Below are 15,269 nucleotides of genomic sequence, written 5' to 3' on the forward strand. Positions count from 1 at the left end.
GGGCAGGAGGTGGGTGCGGGTGCTCCCGAGGGTCCCGCGGCGGGGGCAGGAGGCGGGCGCTCCCCCCAACCGCCCGCTCAGCTGTGCGGCCACCACGTGGCCCCCGGCCGTTCCCTCCGTTTTCATGAATGGAACCCCGGCGGCCAGCGCGCCTGCGCCGCGTCTTAGCCCCGCCCCCGGCTCCGCGGCGTGACCAATGAGAGCGGGCGGGCGGGCGGTGTTGTGGTCACGTGAGCCGCCCGGTGTAGTGGCGGCGGCACCGCCCCCCCCGGCGCAGCGGGCGGTTTATAGCGCCGTGTGCCGCGCCCGCCCGCACCGCCGCCCCCCCCCCCCCCCCCCCCCCGCGGCGTGGGCCATGCCGCTGGTGCGCCACCGCAAAGTGCTCATCCTCGGGTACCGCGCCGTGGGTCAGTGCCGGGGGGTGGGGGGGTGGTTCTCGCGGTGGGGCAGCGTGGGAGGGGGCCGTGCCCTCTGCCCCATGTGGCTTTGGGGGGAGGGGGCTGCCCCCCCCCCCCCTCCTCCCGACCCGGGCCCCCTGTGGGTGCTTTCCGCCGCTGTGGGCTTAGCACAGGGGGTCCCCAGCCCAGGTGGGGGCTGTGGGGTCGTGCTCATCCTGGACACCCCCAAACTCCCCCCCCGGAGCCTCCATCACCGTGGGGCCGTGCCCCCTGGAACGACCCCCGGGGGTGGGGGCTGGGCGCAGGGGCAGCGAGCCGGTTCCTCTCCCTCCATTGGGCCCATTCCCCTACCCCGAGGTGATGCTGCCCCCCCCCCCCCCCCGCCCTGTGCTGCCCCCCTCCCCCCCCCAGCCCTGTACTTCCCCCCCCCCAGGGAAAACCTCCCTGGCTCACCAGTTCGTGGAGGGGAAGTTCGTGGAGTGCTACGAGCCCACGGTGGAGAGCAGTAAGTCCCACGCCGTGGGGGGGTGTGAGTGGGGGGCTGGGGGGTGGGGGGGCGAAGCTGCCTGCCCGGGGTTCCCCTTCCTACAGCTTCCATGGGACCACGAGTGAGGACAGACATGTCCCCACTTCAGGGCTGTACCCCAAAACCTTGTGCTGGGGGGGGCTGAGGCACCCATGGGGGGGTGGGGGGTGTCCCGGGGGTCCCAGGCAGCCCCATTAACCTGGTGTCACCTCTACAGCCTACAACAAGATGGTGGTGGTGGGCAAGGATGAGTTCCAGCTCCAGCTGGTGGACATGGCTGGGCAGGTAACACCAAGGGCAGGTCCTGGGGTGGGGTGGGGGGGCTGGAGGAAGGGGGGGAGGGGGGCGAGGGGCTGCTGGCCCCAGAGCCCCCCCTGGCACCGGTCCTGCCCTCCCCAGGACGAATACACCATCCTGCCCCACTCCTTTGTCATCGGCATCCACGGCTACGTCCTGGTGTACTCGGTGACATCCCTGCGGAGGTGAGGGGTTCTCGGGGCTGGGGAGGGGTCCCTGGGGGGGGGGGGGGGGGGGATGGACCCCCACCCTCATGGGGAGTGGGCAGTGCCCAGACACCCCCCCCCCCCCAATTCTCCCCACAGCTTCCAGGTGGTGAAGACCCTTCACAACAAGCTGTATGAGAGCCGGGGGAAGACACGGTAGGTGCTGTCCCCCCTGGGGAGGGGGGTGCCCGGTGTGTGTGGGGGGGGGGCACCCAGACCCTCACCCACCCCGTGCCCACAGCATGCCCGTGGTGCTGGTGGGCAACAAGGCGGACCTGTCCCTGCAGAGGTAAGGAGGGTTCTGGGGGTGCTGTGTCCCCCCCTCCCCAAATTTCCCTAAGGACCCGGGGGGTCCATCCTGCCTGTCCTGTCTCCAGCCGGGAGGTGAAGACGGATGAAGGGAAGAAGCTGGCGGAGTCGTGGGGGGCCATCTTCCTCCAGTCCTCGGCCAAGGAGAACCAGGTGTGGGGCAGGGTGATGTACCACCCCCCCCCACCCCCCCCCCGAGGTGGGAGCGAGGCCCCCCCCAGGGTGCTGACATCCCCTTGTCCTCAGGTGACCCAGGGGATCTTCACAAAGATCATCGAGGAGATCGACCGGGTGGACAATTCCTACGGCAGATCCACCGGCTGCTGCCAGATGTGAGCCCGGGATGGGGCAGCCCCCCCCCCCCCCCCCCCTGCCCTGGGACCTTCCCCCAGACCACAATGGTGGCTTTGGGGGGGGGGGGGGAGGGGGCAAGACCATGTGGTCCCACTGTTGTATGGGACATGGCACTTTGCACTGGCTGTGGGGCTCACAGGGGGCTGGGAGTGGGGCAGGGGTCCCATCCCAGGTGGGGAGCACCCCCTTTAGAGCTGCTATGCGCCCCCCCCCCCCCCCCCCCATGCACAAGGACACACAGGGGCTGTTCCCTCCCCCCCCCCCCCCCCCCCCCCCCAGTTATGGGGGGCCAGGGCTGGATGTGGGGGTTTGTTCCCAGTGTGGGGCTGTGCCCTGCTGGCAGCCACCGCTCATGGGTGTGGGGGCTGTGGGGCTGGAACAATTAATTAAACATTGTTTTGTGTCTGACCCCCCCCCCCCCCCCCCAGAGCCCAGCCTGCGGGGGCTGCTCCCCATGGGGGGGGTGGGGGGGTGAGGCAGCTCGTGGGGATCCCCTAACACTGCAGAATGGGGCTCCCCCCAACCTTGAAGGCACTGTGGGGCAGAGCCCCCCCATTCCTGCTATGGGGCTGGGCACCCTGGGCCATCACTGCCCCCCTGGGTGTGTGTGTCTGCAGTCCTGTTTCCCCCCCCCAGCCCCCCAAAACCCACTGTGGGGCAGACCGCCCCCTCGCCATGGGGCTGGGCACCCTGGGCCATCACTGCCCCCCTGGGGGGGGTATCTGCAGCCCTGTTCCCCCCCCCCCCCAGCCCCCCAAAACCCACCCCCTCACCATGGGGCTGGGCACCCTGGGCCATCACTGCCCCCCTGGGGGGGGGTCTGCAGCCCTGTTCCCCTTCCCCCAAAACCAAACGCTGGACTGGGTGAGCGTGGGGGGGCTCTGGGGTGCCTAGCCTGGCTGTGGTTCCCCATGTGGCTTATCTCCACCCAGTCAGGCTAATTACTGCTAATTACCTAATTACGCTGTTGGAGCAGAGTGGGGAGCTGCTGAAAAGGGAAGTGGGGTGCAGGGGGGGGTTGTTCCGTGCCCCCTCCCGCCCCCCCCACGGTCAGTGTTGGGGCACCGAGGGGAGTGGGCGCTGGGGCTGGCATGTTGCAGCCTGAGGGGTTAGTGGGGGTCTGTGCCCCCAATATCCCCCCCCTCGGGTCTGGGGGGGGCTCAGGATCCCGGGGGGGAGCCTTGCCCACTCTGTACCTGTCCTCTCCCTGCCCGGGAGCTGGCCGGTGCCTACCGGGGGTCCCCCTTTGGGACCGGGGGGGGATGCTGCTGCTCGGGGGGGGGGGGTGGTCGTGTCCCGTCCCCCCCCCCCGCGATGAGGGCTGGGGGTCCACGGGGCATAGAGCGGGTGAGGGGCTTCCCCTGTGCATATGGCCCCGCCTGCCCGGTATCGGGAGTAACCCCCGGTCCTTACCGCTTCCCCCACGCGTGGGGCAGGACCGTGGGGGCTCCCGTTCCCGTACGCTCGGGGGCTCAACGCTGGAGCCAGAGCCGGGAACAGCTCGGAACTGGGGTACGGGGTACGGAACGTTCACCCAGGGCCAGCCGCGTCCCCAGCGGGGCCGCTCCGGTGCCGGGGCGGAGCCAGGGCCGCTGCCCGGTGCCGCCCCGCCGTGCCCACGTGCGCGCCGCCCGCCCCGGCGCCGGCGGGGTTAAGCGTCGCGGAAGGATCCCTCCCGGCAGCGTGCGCTGCGGCCCGCGCCGTCACACCCCCCGCCGCCGCAGCGCCCGCCGCGCACCGTCTCCCTCCGCCCGAGCCCCCGCCGCCAAGTAGTGCGGGCGCGGCGCCCCCCGGCCGCGGCCCCCAGGGCGCAGCGCGGCGGCCCCGGCGGGGCGGGCGGGGGCGGGCGGGGCGGGGCGGGGGCGGGCGGCGGGACCTACTTTCCTCTGGAAATGGCCGCGCCGGGGAGCACCGTCCGCCCCGCGCCCCGAGGCCCGTCGGCGTAGGGCGGCCGCGGGGGTAAGAACCGGGCGGCGGGTGGGGGGTGGCTCTACCGGGGCTCCCGCGCCTTCGGGCCCGGGCCCTGAGGCCCCGGAAGGGAGAGGCTCCACGTTCGGCCCCAGGCCGCACCGCCTCCGCCGCGCCGGGCCGGGCCGCGCCGCCGCCGCCGCCTCCTCCCGGCTAGGCCTCCCCGGCGGCCGGGCCCGGAGCGCGGCCCCCCGGTTCCCTTTGTGTCCGCTGCCGTTACCGGGGGTTCTCCCCGACCGCGGGAGACGGCGGGGCCCGGGCTGCCGCTTGAGCGGGGAGGTACGGCCGGGCCCGGCGCTCCGGGGCCCCGGTGCCGGTGGCCGGGTAGGCCGCGGCGGGCCTGGCTGGCTCGGCCCCCCCCGGTCGCACCGGGGAAGGAGTGGGGGAAGCGCGGCTCGGGGGCACCGGGGAGGAGGGGGGGTCCCCGCGCGGTGCTTCAGCCCCCCCGGGGGCGCGGGCAGGGCCCCTCCACCGACACCCCCCCCCCCCCCCGGTCCCGGTGCACGCCGGGGCCCTTCCGGGGAGGGCGCAGCCGCTCCGGGGCGGCCCTAATCCCCCCGGGATCACCGGGGAACCGGAGGCGGTTTGCTGGGGGAGGGGGGGGGCACGTATCCGCCCCCGGGCCGGGACCCTCCCCAACGGCTCCGCGCCCGGCCCGGGGCTCCTTCCGCGACTCCCCCCCTCCCCCGCACCGTCCTGGGGGGGCAAGGTGGGGTTTTGGGGGGTCGGGGGCTGCCCCAGTGCGACCCCCCCAGCCCCCTGTGATTTCGGCGGGGGGGGGGGGGGGGGAGTCGTGCCCCCCCGGGTGCAGCCCAGCCCCCCTCTTCCTGCGCGTGGCTTGTACTTCGGGGTCTCCTTTGCTGCCCCCTCCCCCCCGCAGCCGCTTGGGTCCCCCCCGGGTTTTTGGGGTGCGTGTGACATACCGGTGGGAGGGGGTGGCAGCGGGTGGGGCTGTGGCCCTCCCCCAGCTTTGGTCGTGGTGTTGGGGGTGACCCTCCCCCTGGGACCCCCCCCCCCCCCCCCCCCCCCGGCACCGCATGGCTTTGACGCTGTGCTTGGGGAAACTGAGGCACGGGCAGGACCGGCAGGGGGGACCTGGGCACCCCGCTTTATCGCTGCACCCCAAATCCCACCTGGGAGGCACTTGGGGGGGGGTCCCAGCTTCACTGAGGGTGCTTCCCCCCGCTGCTGCAGGCGGTGCTGCTGCTGCTGGGGGGGGTGTGTCTGGGTGGCTTCTCGGGGGTCCCGGTGACCCCCCGGGGTGCCAGTGTGCAGTGGAGCTGAGGTTGACCCCCCCCACGCCCCTGGCCTGGGTTTAATCGAGGTCATGCACCCTCAGCCCCCCCCCTGTGGCTTTGCTGGTGGGGACTGGGCTGCCCTAGATATGCTGGGGGGTGGGGGGCACCTGGGGGGTCGTGGGGGACTGGTGAGGAACTGTCCCCAAGGTGGGGCACAGGGTCTCCCGGACCCCCGGGGAACCGGGATGTGCAGCATGTGTGTTGGGGGTCGCTTCCACCAGGTTGAGACCCCACAAACTTGCCCTGGGGGGTGGGAAACGGAACTGGAGGGGGCTGCCCTGTTCCTTGGGTGGGGGTGGGGGTGGTCTCGGGGTGGGGTGGGGGGGGGGCTGTGGGTCCCTTTACCCCCGTGCTGATGGCTCTCGTCCCCTCGCAGCCGCGGGCCTCCCCCGAGGGACGCCGGAGGCAGGATGGATGAACAGAAGCTGCCCAGCGAGGAGAAGGACGCGGACGCGCCAGGTGAGCCCTGGGCAGGGCACTGGGGGTGGGGGTGGGGGGTGGGGGCACGGGCACGGCACCGGTTCTTGTCACCTCCCCCTCCCACGGTGGCTGACACCCGCTCTCCCGGCAGCCGATGGGGCCGTGGCCTCGGAGGAGATGGGCAGCGCGGAGGGAGACCCCCTGAAACCCCCCGAAGGAGCCTCCGCGGGGCCGGAGCCAGAGAGCACAGACACGAAGGGACCTCCCCAGGCTGGCAGGTGAGGATGGGGGGGCTGGGGTGGGGGTGGGAGGGGGCGTGAAGTGGGGGTGGGGGTGTCCTGAGCATCCCTGACCTCCCCACCCCGTGGTTCCCCAGCCCGCCAGCCCGTCGCTGCGCCCTCTGCAACTGTGGGGACTGGAGCCCGCACGGGCAGCGGGAGCTGCAGCGCTTTGAGCCAGCGCCCGACTGGCCCGAGCGGCTGGTGGGGCACGAGCCCCCCGAGGGTCCCGGCCAGCCCCCCCCCCAGCTGGAGCCCGTGGGTGACGACCTGGCACAGATTGGTTTCTCCGAGCGGGTGACTCCGGCGCAGCTCTTTGAGCCGACGGGTGAGTGTGGTGACAGTGCTGGGGTCCCCGTCGCGCCCCTCTGTGTGTTCCCCTCCCCACCCCCCGGCGCTGGGGTCCCCATCGCGCCCCTCTGTGTGTTCCCCTCCCCACCCCCCGGCACTGGGGTCCCCGTCGCGCCCCTCTGTGTGTTCCCCTCCCCACCCCCGGCGCTGGGGTCCCCGTTGCGCCCCTCTGTGTGTTCCCCTCCCCACCCCCCGGCGCTGGGGTCCCCGTCGCGCCCCTCTGTGTGTTCCCCTTCCCCCCCACTGCTGTCACTGACGCCCCCTCCCCACAGGGCACTGCTGGGTCCATCGCTGGTGCGCAGCCTGGTCCGCCGGCGTGGGGCAGGAGGCGGCGGGGCTGGTCGGTGTGGACAGAGCTGTTTTCTCAGGGATCTCACAGGTAAAAGTGGATCCCGGGGTAGGTTGAGGGGGCAGTGGGGGGGGGCTCAGCCCGGCCCCTGGCAGCGTCTCTGACCCCGTTGGACTCTTGGTTTCAGAAATGTGAACACTGTCGGCGGACGGGGGCCACCATCCCGTGCCGGGCGGCCGGCTGCCCCCGCCTCTACCACTTCCCCTGCGCCGCTGCTGCCGGCTGCTTCCAGTCCATGAAGACCCTGCGGCTCCTCTGTCCCGATCACGCCACCGAAGCTGTGCAGATGGGTGCGTGGGGGCTGGGGCTGCTGGCCCTGGGTGCAAGGGGTGGCTGGCCAGGCGGGGGGGGGGGGGGGCTGGGGCCCTTCCCACCCCAGAGGGGGGTCCCGGTGGGTCAGGGGGTGGCTCTGACAGCCCCCCGGCTCTGTTCCCCCATGCAGAGGATGCCCGGTGCTCGGTGTGCGATGGGCCGGGCGACCTGCGGGATTTGGTTTTCTGCACCAGCTGCGGGCAGCACTACCACGGCGCTTGCCTGGACATTGCCCTGACGCCCCGCAAACGCTCGGGCTGGCAGTGCCCCGAGTGCAAAGTGTGCCAGACCTGCAGGTGAGCCCCACGTCCCTGTGACCCGGGGAGGGGACACACGACACAACGAGGGGGATGCGACCCTCACCCCTGTCCCCGCACCCCGCAGGCAGCCCGGCGAGGACTCCATGATGCTGGTTTGCGAGGCTTGCGATAAGGGCTACCACACCTTCTGCATGCAGCCGGCCATCGAGGCTCTCCCCGCCGACTCCTGGAAGTGCAAGGTACGTCCCGCTCTTGCCGAGGGGGTACGGGGTACCTAGCCCCCCTGCCCCCTTGACGTGCTTTTCTCCCACCCCTCTTTCCAGAACTGTCGCGTCTGCTCCGATTGTGGCCGGCGCCCGGCGGGGCTCGACCCCGGCTGCCAGTGGGACAGGAGCTACTCGGTGTGCGAGGGCTGCCAGCAGCGCCGCGCCGCAGAGGATGCCCGCGGGGTAGTGGTACACGCGCCGCAGCCGGACCCCCCCCCCCCAGATGTGAGTGGGGATGGGGGGACTACTTGGGGGGTGTCGGGCTGGGTGCCTCCTTTGGGGGTAGAAGTGGCTCATGCCACCCCCTCCCCTCACCTGGTGTCCCCGTCCCCCCCTCCAGGTTGGCGTCCCCCGGCTGCAGCGAGCCAACGGATGTGCCTGGCCCCCCACCCAAGCTGGAGCCTGTGGGGTGTGATGAGGAGACGCAGCTGGAGGGGGACCCCCAAGAGGCACCCCTGGCTGATAGCGGGTCTCCTCCCGGCGAGCTGACCCCTGTGGAGGTGCCCCCTGATGAACTGACCCTCGACGTGCAGCCCCCTCCTCGCATACTGCCCTCTGATGAGCCCCCCCTTGATGAGCTGCCCCTCGAGAGACCACCCCTCGATGAGCCGCCCCTCGACAGACCCCCCCTCGTGGAGCTGCTCCCCGACGAAACACCCCTCAACGAGCCGCCCCTCGATGAGCTGCCCCTTGACGACGAGTTGCCCCTCGACGTACCTCCCCTTGACAAGCTGTCCCCCAGTAAACCGCCCCCCGAGGAGCTGCCCCTTGACGAGCTGCCCCCCGAGGAGCTGCCCCTTGACGAGCTGCCCCCCGAGGAGCTGCCCCCCGAGGAGCCGCTCCTTGACAAATTGCCCCCTGATGAGTTACCCCCCAACGAGCTGCCCCCCGAGGAGCTGCCCCTTGACGAGCTGCCCCCCGAGGAACCTCCCCTTGACGAGCTGCCCCCCGAGGAACCTCCCCATGACGAGCTGCCCCCCGAGGAACCTCCCCATGATGAGCTGCCCCCCGAGGAACCTCCCCATGACGAGCTGCCCCCCGAGGAACCTCCCCATGACGAGCTGCCCCCCGAGGAACCTCCCCATGACGAGCTGCCCCCCGAGGAACCTCCCCATGACGAGCTGCCCCCCGAGGAACTTCCTGATCATGAGCTGCCCCCCGAGGAACTTCCTGATCATGAGCTGCCCCCCGAGGAACCTCCCCATGACGAGCTGCCCCCCGAGGAACCTCCCCATGACGAGCTGCCCCCCGAGGAACCTCCCCATGACGAGCTGCCCCCCGAGGAACCTCCCCATGACGAGCTGCCCCCCGAGGAACCTCCCCATGACGAGCTGCCCCCCGAGGAACCTCCCCATGACGAGCTGACCCCCGAGGAACCTCCCCATGACGAGCTGCCCCCCGAGGAACCTCCCCATGACGAGCTGACCCCCGAGGAACTTCCCGATCATGAGCTGCCCCCCGAGGAACCTCCCCATGACGAGCTGCCCCCCGAGGAACCTCCCCATGACGAGCTGCCCCCGAGGAACCTCCCCATGACGAGCTGCCCCCCGAGAAACCTCCCCATGACGAGCTGCCCCCCGAGGAACCTCCCCATGACGAGCTGCCCCCCGAGGAACCTCCCCATGACGAGCTGCCCCCCGAGGAACCTCCCCATGACGAGCTGCCCCCCGAGGAACTTCCTGATCATGAGCTGCCCCCCGAGGAACCTCCCCATGACGAGCTGCTCCCCAGCGAGCTGCCCCCCGAAGAGCCGCTCCTCGGCGAGCTGCCCCCTGAGGATGACCTGAAGCCACCAGGTAAATAGAGGATTCTCAGTCTGTCCCCTTCCCCTCCTGTTGTCTCCTATGGGTGCAGGGGTCCTACACCCAGGTCCTCGCACTGGTCTTGTGTGACCCTGAACCTGTTGACCCCGATTGCGTGTTTCGATGTCCCATTGTGGGGGTACACGGCAGGTCTGGGGTGTCCCTGGGCCAGGCTGAGTTGCCTCAACCCCAGGCTGGGTGGCACGGGGGGCTGGAGGGGACCCCCATACCTCCCTCACCCCTGGCCCCATCCCGCAGGTCTCCTTCCCGAGGTGGCGGTGGCAGAGGAAGCGCCCACCCTGGCCCCGGAGGTGTCCCCCGAAGAGGAGATGGAGATGGAGCCAGAGCCCTTGCTGCCCCTGGAGATGGCACTCCCACCCCCTGCTCCCCCAGGTGGGTCTGGGGGTGGCACCGAGGTTTTAGAAGGGGGTGTGAGGGGTGGGTGTCTCTGGGGGGGAGACTGTGGCATCACCGTCCCTTCCTCTTCACCCTTCCAGATCTCCGCGCCATCTCACCTGCCCACCCCCCAGACCCCTCGCCTGACGTCAAGGAGGACGAAGTGGCCGAGCCTCCCCCCCCAGCCCTGCCCGAGCCCCCCGGCAGCCCCGGCACTGCCATGGACACCGAGCCCCCCGGCTCCCCGCCACCCCCCCTGGGCTCCCCTGCCTGCACCCCAGGCCCCACCGAGCCCCCTGAGGATGAGGAGATGGAGACAGCCGGTGGGGAGGGGGTGTCGCCAGCCAGCCCCCCCGGAGATGGCCCCCATGCCAGCCCAGCCCCGGAGCTGGGACCCTTCCCGGGTCTGCCTGAGGAGGAGGAGGAGGAGGAAGAAGAGGCTCCGAGGCTGGAGCGGGAGGGCACCAGTGGCAGCTCCCCGCCGCTGAGTGAGGAGGATGCGCTGGAGGAAGGCCGGGCTGGGGGGGACCCCGAAGCCAAGGGATCCCCCCTGCTCCTGGAACCGGAGGAGCTGGGCCCCGAGACCCCCATGGAGGTGTGTGCCGCCGGGGAGAAGCTGCTGGAACGTGGGGACGAGGGGGGCTCCGAGCCCCCAGCCCTGCGCCCCCGCCCCGACATCCTCAATGAGATCTCCAACTTGAGTCAGGGGGACACCAGCAGCAGCTTCCCTGGCTCGGAGCCGCTGCTGGGGTCCCCGGACCCTGAGGGGGGGGGCTCGCTGTCCCTGGAGCTGGGACCACCTTCGGCCGATGCCAGCCTGCAGAAGGAGGACGCCGGGTCGCTACCGCTGGGTGCCGAGACCGACGACTCGTTGCTCTTCGAACCGGCCGCCAAAGGGGACGGGGACAAGAGCCGGCGGCGCAGCTCCCCGGGGCGCTCCCGTGTCAAGCAGGTATTGAGGGGGGGACACACACACCCAAGGGGTCCAGCACCCTTACTGCCCTGCCAGGGCTGTGCCCCCCCTCCCTGGGCTGCCCCTGCGGTGAGTAGGCGAGGGCTGTGGGGGTGGGATGGGGGCCGTGCCCCTCCGCTGCCCCTGCCTTGGCTGGGATGTATGGTGGGGGTCCGGCCGGGCCCCCCCCACCCCCGGTTGCTGTAACCCCCCCCCCCCCCCCGCCTCTCCCCTTGGCCCTAGGGTCGCAGCAGCAGCTTCCCGGGGCGGAGGCGCCCCCGAGGTGGGTCCCACGGGGGCCGGGGCCGGGGCCGTGCGCGCCTGAAGTCGACCACCTCGTCCGTTGACACCCTAGCAGTAAGGCTGGGCTGGGGGCGGAGGTGGGGGGCTGGGGGCAGGGGGGGTGTCCCCCCAAGCTGTTAAGTGCCAGAGCTGAGTGCCGAGCGTTTCCCCCCATCCCGTTCCCCACCATCCCATTGCCTTGGAAAGGTTTGGGACCCCGTGGGGTGGGTGGGGGTCCTGGGGGGGAGGTGGCTGCCTGGGGTTGTGCTGTGGGGGCTGGGGGTTTCACCCTGCACAAGTGTAGAGCTGGGCTCACAGGTGGGCAGGGGGTCTGCTGTGCCTGCCTGTTCCTGTGCCCCCCCCCCCCCAGGTTTGGCACCGGAGTTTGGCTGTTGCCTCCCCAAACTGCCCGGAGAGTGGGGGTCCTTGGTGCTGAGCCCCCTCCCCAACTCTGTCCCCAGCTTGCCGACGTGGAGAGCTCGCCTAGCAAGGAGGAGGATGAGGACGATGATGACACGATGCAGAACACGGTCGTCCTCTTTTCCAACACTGACAAGTTCGTGCTCATGCAGGTAAGTGGGGTGCTCCAGGACGGACCGACGGACGGGGCCGGACAGATTTCTGTCCCTGTCACCCCCCCCCGCCAGCTCCTGTCCCCCCCCTGTTCCCCCCTCCCAGCTCCTCTCACAGCCTCTCTCCCCCAGGACATGTGCGTGGTGTGCGGCAGCTTCGGGCGCGGGGCCGAGGGGCACCTCCTTGCCTGCTCCCAGTGCTCCCAGTGCTACCACCCCTACTGCGTCAACAGCAAGGTGAGGGAGACTGGGAGCCCCCCAGCCCTGTGCTGGGTGGGCAGGACCGCACTGTGCCCCTTGGGGCCACCCAAGGTTGTGCCCAGCGTGTCCACGCTGTCCGTGCCGTGCCCTGGAGTGTCCCCAGGGTGTCCCCTGCAGCCACAACTAAGGCTGGGGACCCCCGTGGCCGTGCCTAGGGCTCACACAGACCCCCCCCCCCCCAATTCCTAGATCACGAAGGTGATGCTGCTGAAGGGCTGGCGCTGCGTGGAATGCATCGTCTGCGAGGTGTGCGGCAAAGCCTCCGACCCCTCTCGCCTCCTGCTCTGCGACGACTGCGACATCAGCTACCACACGTACTGCCTGGACCCCCCCTTGCAAACCGTGCCCAAGGGCGGCTGGAAATGCAAATGGTGCGCGGGGGGAGGACACGGGGAGCCCTGGGAGTGGGTGCTCAGGGCTGGTGCTGAGCCCTGGGGGCTCTCCTCCGTTTCCCCCCCCCCACCCCGCCAGGTGCGTGTGCTGCGTGCAGTGCGGGGCAGCGTCCCCCGGGTTCCACTGCGAGTGGCAGAACAACTACACCCACTGCGCGCCCTGCGCCAGCTTGGTCGTCTGCCCCTTCTGCCGCGAGAAATACGTGGAGGACGATCTGCTCATCCAGTGCCGGCACTGCGATCGGTGAGCACTGCACCCCCCCCACCCCCAGCATCCAGCTCCCACCCCGCCCCAGGGTCAGGGGGCGGGGGGGGGTCCTTGGTGTTCGGGGCGTGTGACGGGGTCCCCGCTGCCCGCAGGTGGCTGCACGCGGCGTGCGACAGCCTCTTCACGGAGGAGGAGGTGGAGCAGGCTGCGGATGAAGGCTTCGACTGCAGCGCTTGCCAGCCCTACGTGGTCAAGCCGGCCGGTGAGCACCCAGGGTGGGGGGAACCCGTGGGGTTTGGGGGGGTGGGGGGAGCCTGTGGGGTTCGGGGGACATTTGGGGACGTGGGGACTCACCTCGCTGTCGGTTCTCCCTCTGCAGTGCCTGTGCCTCCCCCAGACATCGCCTCGGTCAAGGCCAAGGAGCCAGGTCTGTGCGGGGCGGGGGAGTGGGTGCTGGGGGTGGGGGTGAGGTGGGGGCACTGGGGCTGGGCGCTGGGGGTTGGGGCGCTGAGGTGGGTGCAGGGTGGGTGCTGGGGGTGGGGGGGCGCTGGGGCTGGGTGTGGGGGAGGTGCTGGGGTGGGTGCAGGGTGCGGGCTGGGTGCTAGGGGTGGGGGCGCTGGGGTGGGTGCTGGGGGTGCTGGGGCTGGGCACTGGGTTGGTGGGGTGGGTGCTGGGCTGGGTGCTGGGTTCTGGGGGTGGGGGCGCTGGGGCTGGGCGTGGGGGGGCACTGGGGTGGGTGCAGGTTGGGTGCTGGGGGTGGGGGCACTGGGGTGGGTGCTGGGCTGGGGGCTGGGTCTGGGTGCCTGGGGGTGGGAGTGCTGGGACTGGGTACTGGGGTGGGTGCTGGGCTGGGTGCTGGGTTTTGGGGGGGGGGGGGGGGGGCGCTGGGGTGGGGGCTGGGTGCTGGGGGTGGGAGTGCTGGGGGGGGTGCTGGGGTGGGTGCTGGGTTTTGGGGGGGTACTGGGGTGGGGTGGGTGCTGGGGGTGGGTGCTGGGTCTGGGTGCTGGGGGTGGGAGTGCTGGGGCTGGGCGGGTACTGGGGTGGGTGCTGGGCTGGGTGCTGGTTTTTGGGGTGGGTGCAGGGTGGGTGCTGGGGGTGGGGGCGCTGGGGTGGGTGCTGGGTCTGGGTGCTGGGGGTGGGAGTGCTGGGGCTGGGTGCTGGGGGGGTACTGGGGTGGGTGCTGGGCTGGGTGCTGGGTTTTGGGGGGGGTACTGGGGTGGGTGCTGGGGGTGGGGGCGCTGGGGTTGGGCACTGGGGGGTACTGGGGTGGGTGCTGTGCTGGGTTTTGGGGGGGGGGCGCTGGGGTGGGTGCAGGGTGGGTGCTTTTGTCCCCAACGCTGCCTGTCGTCCCCGCAGAGCCCCAATATTTCCGTTTCGAGGGCGTGTGGCTGACGGAGACGGGGATGGCGGTGCTGCGCAACCTCTCGCTGTCCCCCTTGCACAAGCGCCGGCAGCGCAAGGGGCGGCTGGGCCCCCTGAACGGGGACGGGGGGCTGGAGGGGGGCGACCCCCTGGGCCCCGATGACAAGAAGGATGCCGACCTGGATGCCGACGAGCTGCTCAAAGCCGAAGGTGGGTATCCCCAGCGGGCGAGCTGGCGGGGTGCGCCGGGGGGGTGCAGGGGGACCTCGGTAACGTGCGTCGGTGGGTGTCTTGTGTCATCCCCCCCCTTCCCCCAGTGGGTGTCGAGCACATGGAGTGTGAGATCAAGCTGGAGGCTCCGGCCAGCCCCGACCGCGACGTGGGGGCAGACGGGGACTCGGGGAAGGGGCTGGAAGACCCGGAGGAGTGCAAGAAGAGGAAGCGCAAGCCATACCGGCCCGGTGAGTGTCACCCGGACCTGCCCCCCCCCCCCCAGCCTGGACTCTACCCCCGGCCCGGTGGGTGTCACCTGGGGCTGCCCCCCCAGCCCAGCCCACCCCCCGGCCCTGCTGTGACCCCCCACCTCCTCTTCTCTGTGCTCCCCAGGCATCGGCGGCTTCATGGTGCGGCAGCGCAAGTCCCACACGCGCCTGAAGAAGGTCTCGTTGGTGCTGGCCGAGGTGGGGCGTGAGGGGCTGAGCGCCGAGGGGCACCCAGAGGACGGTAGGGTCCCCTGGCACCCGCTCCTTCCTTTCCCTTTCCCCCTTTCCCTTTCCCCCTTTCCCTTTCCCCCTTTCCCTTTCCCCCTCGCCCTTTCCCCCTCGCCCTTTCCCCCTCGCCCTTTCCCCCTCGCCCTTTCCCCCTCGCCCTTTCCCCCTCGCCCTTTCCCCCTCGCCCTTTCCCCCTCGCCCTTTCCCCCTCGCCCTTTCCCCCTTCGCCCTTTCCCCCTCGCGCTTACCCGATCGCCCTTTCCCCCTCGCCCTTTCCCCCTCGCCCTTTCCCCCTCGCCCTTTCCCCCTCGCCCTTTCCCCCTCGCCCTTTCCCCCTCGCCCTTTCCCCCTCGCCCTTTCCCCCTCGCCCTTTCCCCCTCGCCCTTTCCCCCTCGCCCTTTCCCCCTTGCCCCCGGCTCCCCCAGGATGGAGAGGGGCTGTGGGGTGCCCTCCATGGTGGGGGGACAGTGCCGTGCCTGAGCATGTCCTGTGGCACGGGAACAGCCCCACATTTTTTGGGGGGATGTTTTTAACGGGGTGCCTGTTGCAGGGGCTCCGGGTGATCTCCCGGCCGAGAGCGGCCTGGATCCGGGCTCGGCAGAGGGGGACGAGAAGAAGAAACGGCGGGGAAGGAAGAAGAGCAAGTTGGAGGACATGTTCCCCCCCTACCTGCAGGTGGGGTGGATGGAGGTGGCCCCGGGGGGGGTCGGAGGTGGCCCCGGGGGGGGTGGAGGGTGGAC

General features: G+C 71.2%; 2 protein-coding genes across 2 annotated transcripts in view; both read left to right on the plus strand.

Moving 5' to 3' along the window:
• Window positions 1–334: 334 nt before the first annotated feature.
• On the plus strand, window positions 335–2,425 carry RHEBL1 (RHEB like 1). Its single transcript, XM_037370770.1, has 8 exons — window positions 335–407; window positions 832–903; window positions 1,142–1,209; window positions 1,324–1,406; window positions 1,527–1,583; window positions 1,669–1,716; window positions 1,805–1,889; window positions 1,983–2,425. Exons 1-8 carry the CDS (start codon window positions 356–358, stop codon window positions 2,070–2,072), a joined length of 555 nt encoding a protein of 184 aa, XP_037226667.1. The 5' UTR covers window positions 335–355; the 3' UTR covers window positions 2,073–2,425.
• A 1,536-nt stretch (window positions 2,426–3,961) lies between these two features.
• The window catches only part of KMT2D (lysine methyltransferase 2D), a 33,348-nt gene continuing 22,040 nt past the window's right edge, over window positions 3,962–15,269 (plus strand). The window contains 24 exon segments of the mRNA XM_037370773.1: window positions 3,962–4,049; window positions 5,733–5,815; window positions 5,928–6,054; window positions 6,153–6,382; window positions 6,678–6,784; window positions 6,882–7,044; window positions 7,197–7,362; window positions 7,451–7,565; window positions 7,650–7,821; window positions 7,938–8,931; window positions 9,318–9,388; window positions 9,653–9,787; window positions 9,892–10,742; window positions 10,986–11,099; window positions 11,486–11,596; window positions 11,729–11,833; window positions 12,047–12,228; window positions 12,329–12,493; window positions 12,610–12,719; window positions 12,837–12,884; window positions 13,814–14,029; window positions 14,137–14,280; window positions 14,426–14,542; window positions 15,080–15,204. Coding sequence (XP_037226670.1) covers window positions 5,767–5,815; window positions 5,928–6,054; window positions 6,153–6,382; window positions 6,678–6,784; window positions 6,882–7,044; window positions 7,197–7,362; window positions 7,451–7,565; window positions 7,650–7,821; window positions 7,938–8,931; window positions 9,318–9,388; window positions 9,653–9,787; window positions 9,892–10,742; window positions 10,986–11,099; window positions 11,486–11,596; window positions 11,729–11,833; window positions 12,047–12,228; window positions 12,329–12,493; window positions 12,610–12,719; window positions 12,837–12,884; window positions 13,814–14,029; window positions 14,137–14,280; window positions 14,426–14,542; window positions 15,080–15,204 — 4,617 coding nt within the window. The 5' untranslated portion in view covers window positions 3,962–4,049; window positions 5,733–5,766.

Source organism: Falco rusticolus, chromosome 19 (assembly GCF_015220075.1).
Source record: "Falco rusticolus isolate bFalRus1 chromosome 19, bFalRus1.pri, whole genome shotgun sequence".
NCBI lineage: Eukaryota > Metazoa > Chordata > Aves > Falconiformes > Falconidae > Falco > Falco rusticolus.

What these genes read in the sequence shown, in the direction of transcription:
- RHEBL1 (XM_037370770.1), top strand. Translation starts at nt 356, where the DNA reads ATGCCGCTGGTGCGCCACCGCAAAGTGCTCATCCTCGGGTACCGCGCC. An exon ending in GAGAGCCGGGGGAAGACACG is followed by an intron (nt 1,584 to 1,668) that starts GTAGGTGCTGTC and finishes CCGTGCCCACAG; the next exon opens with CATGCCCGTGGTGCTGGTGG. An exon ending in CCTCGGCCAAGGAGAACCAG is followed by an intron (nt 1,890 to 1,982) that starts GTGTGGGGCAGG and finishes CCTTGTCCTCAG; the next exon opens with GTGACCCAGGGGATCTTCAC.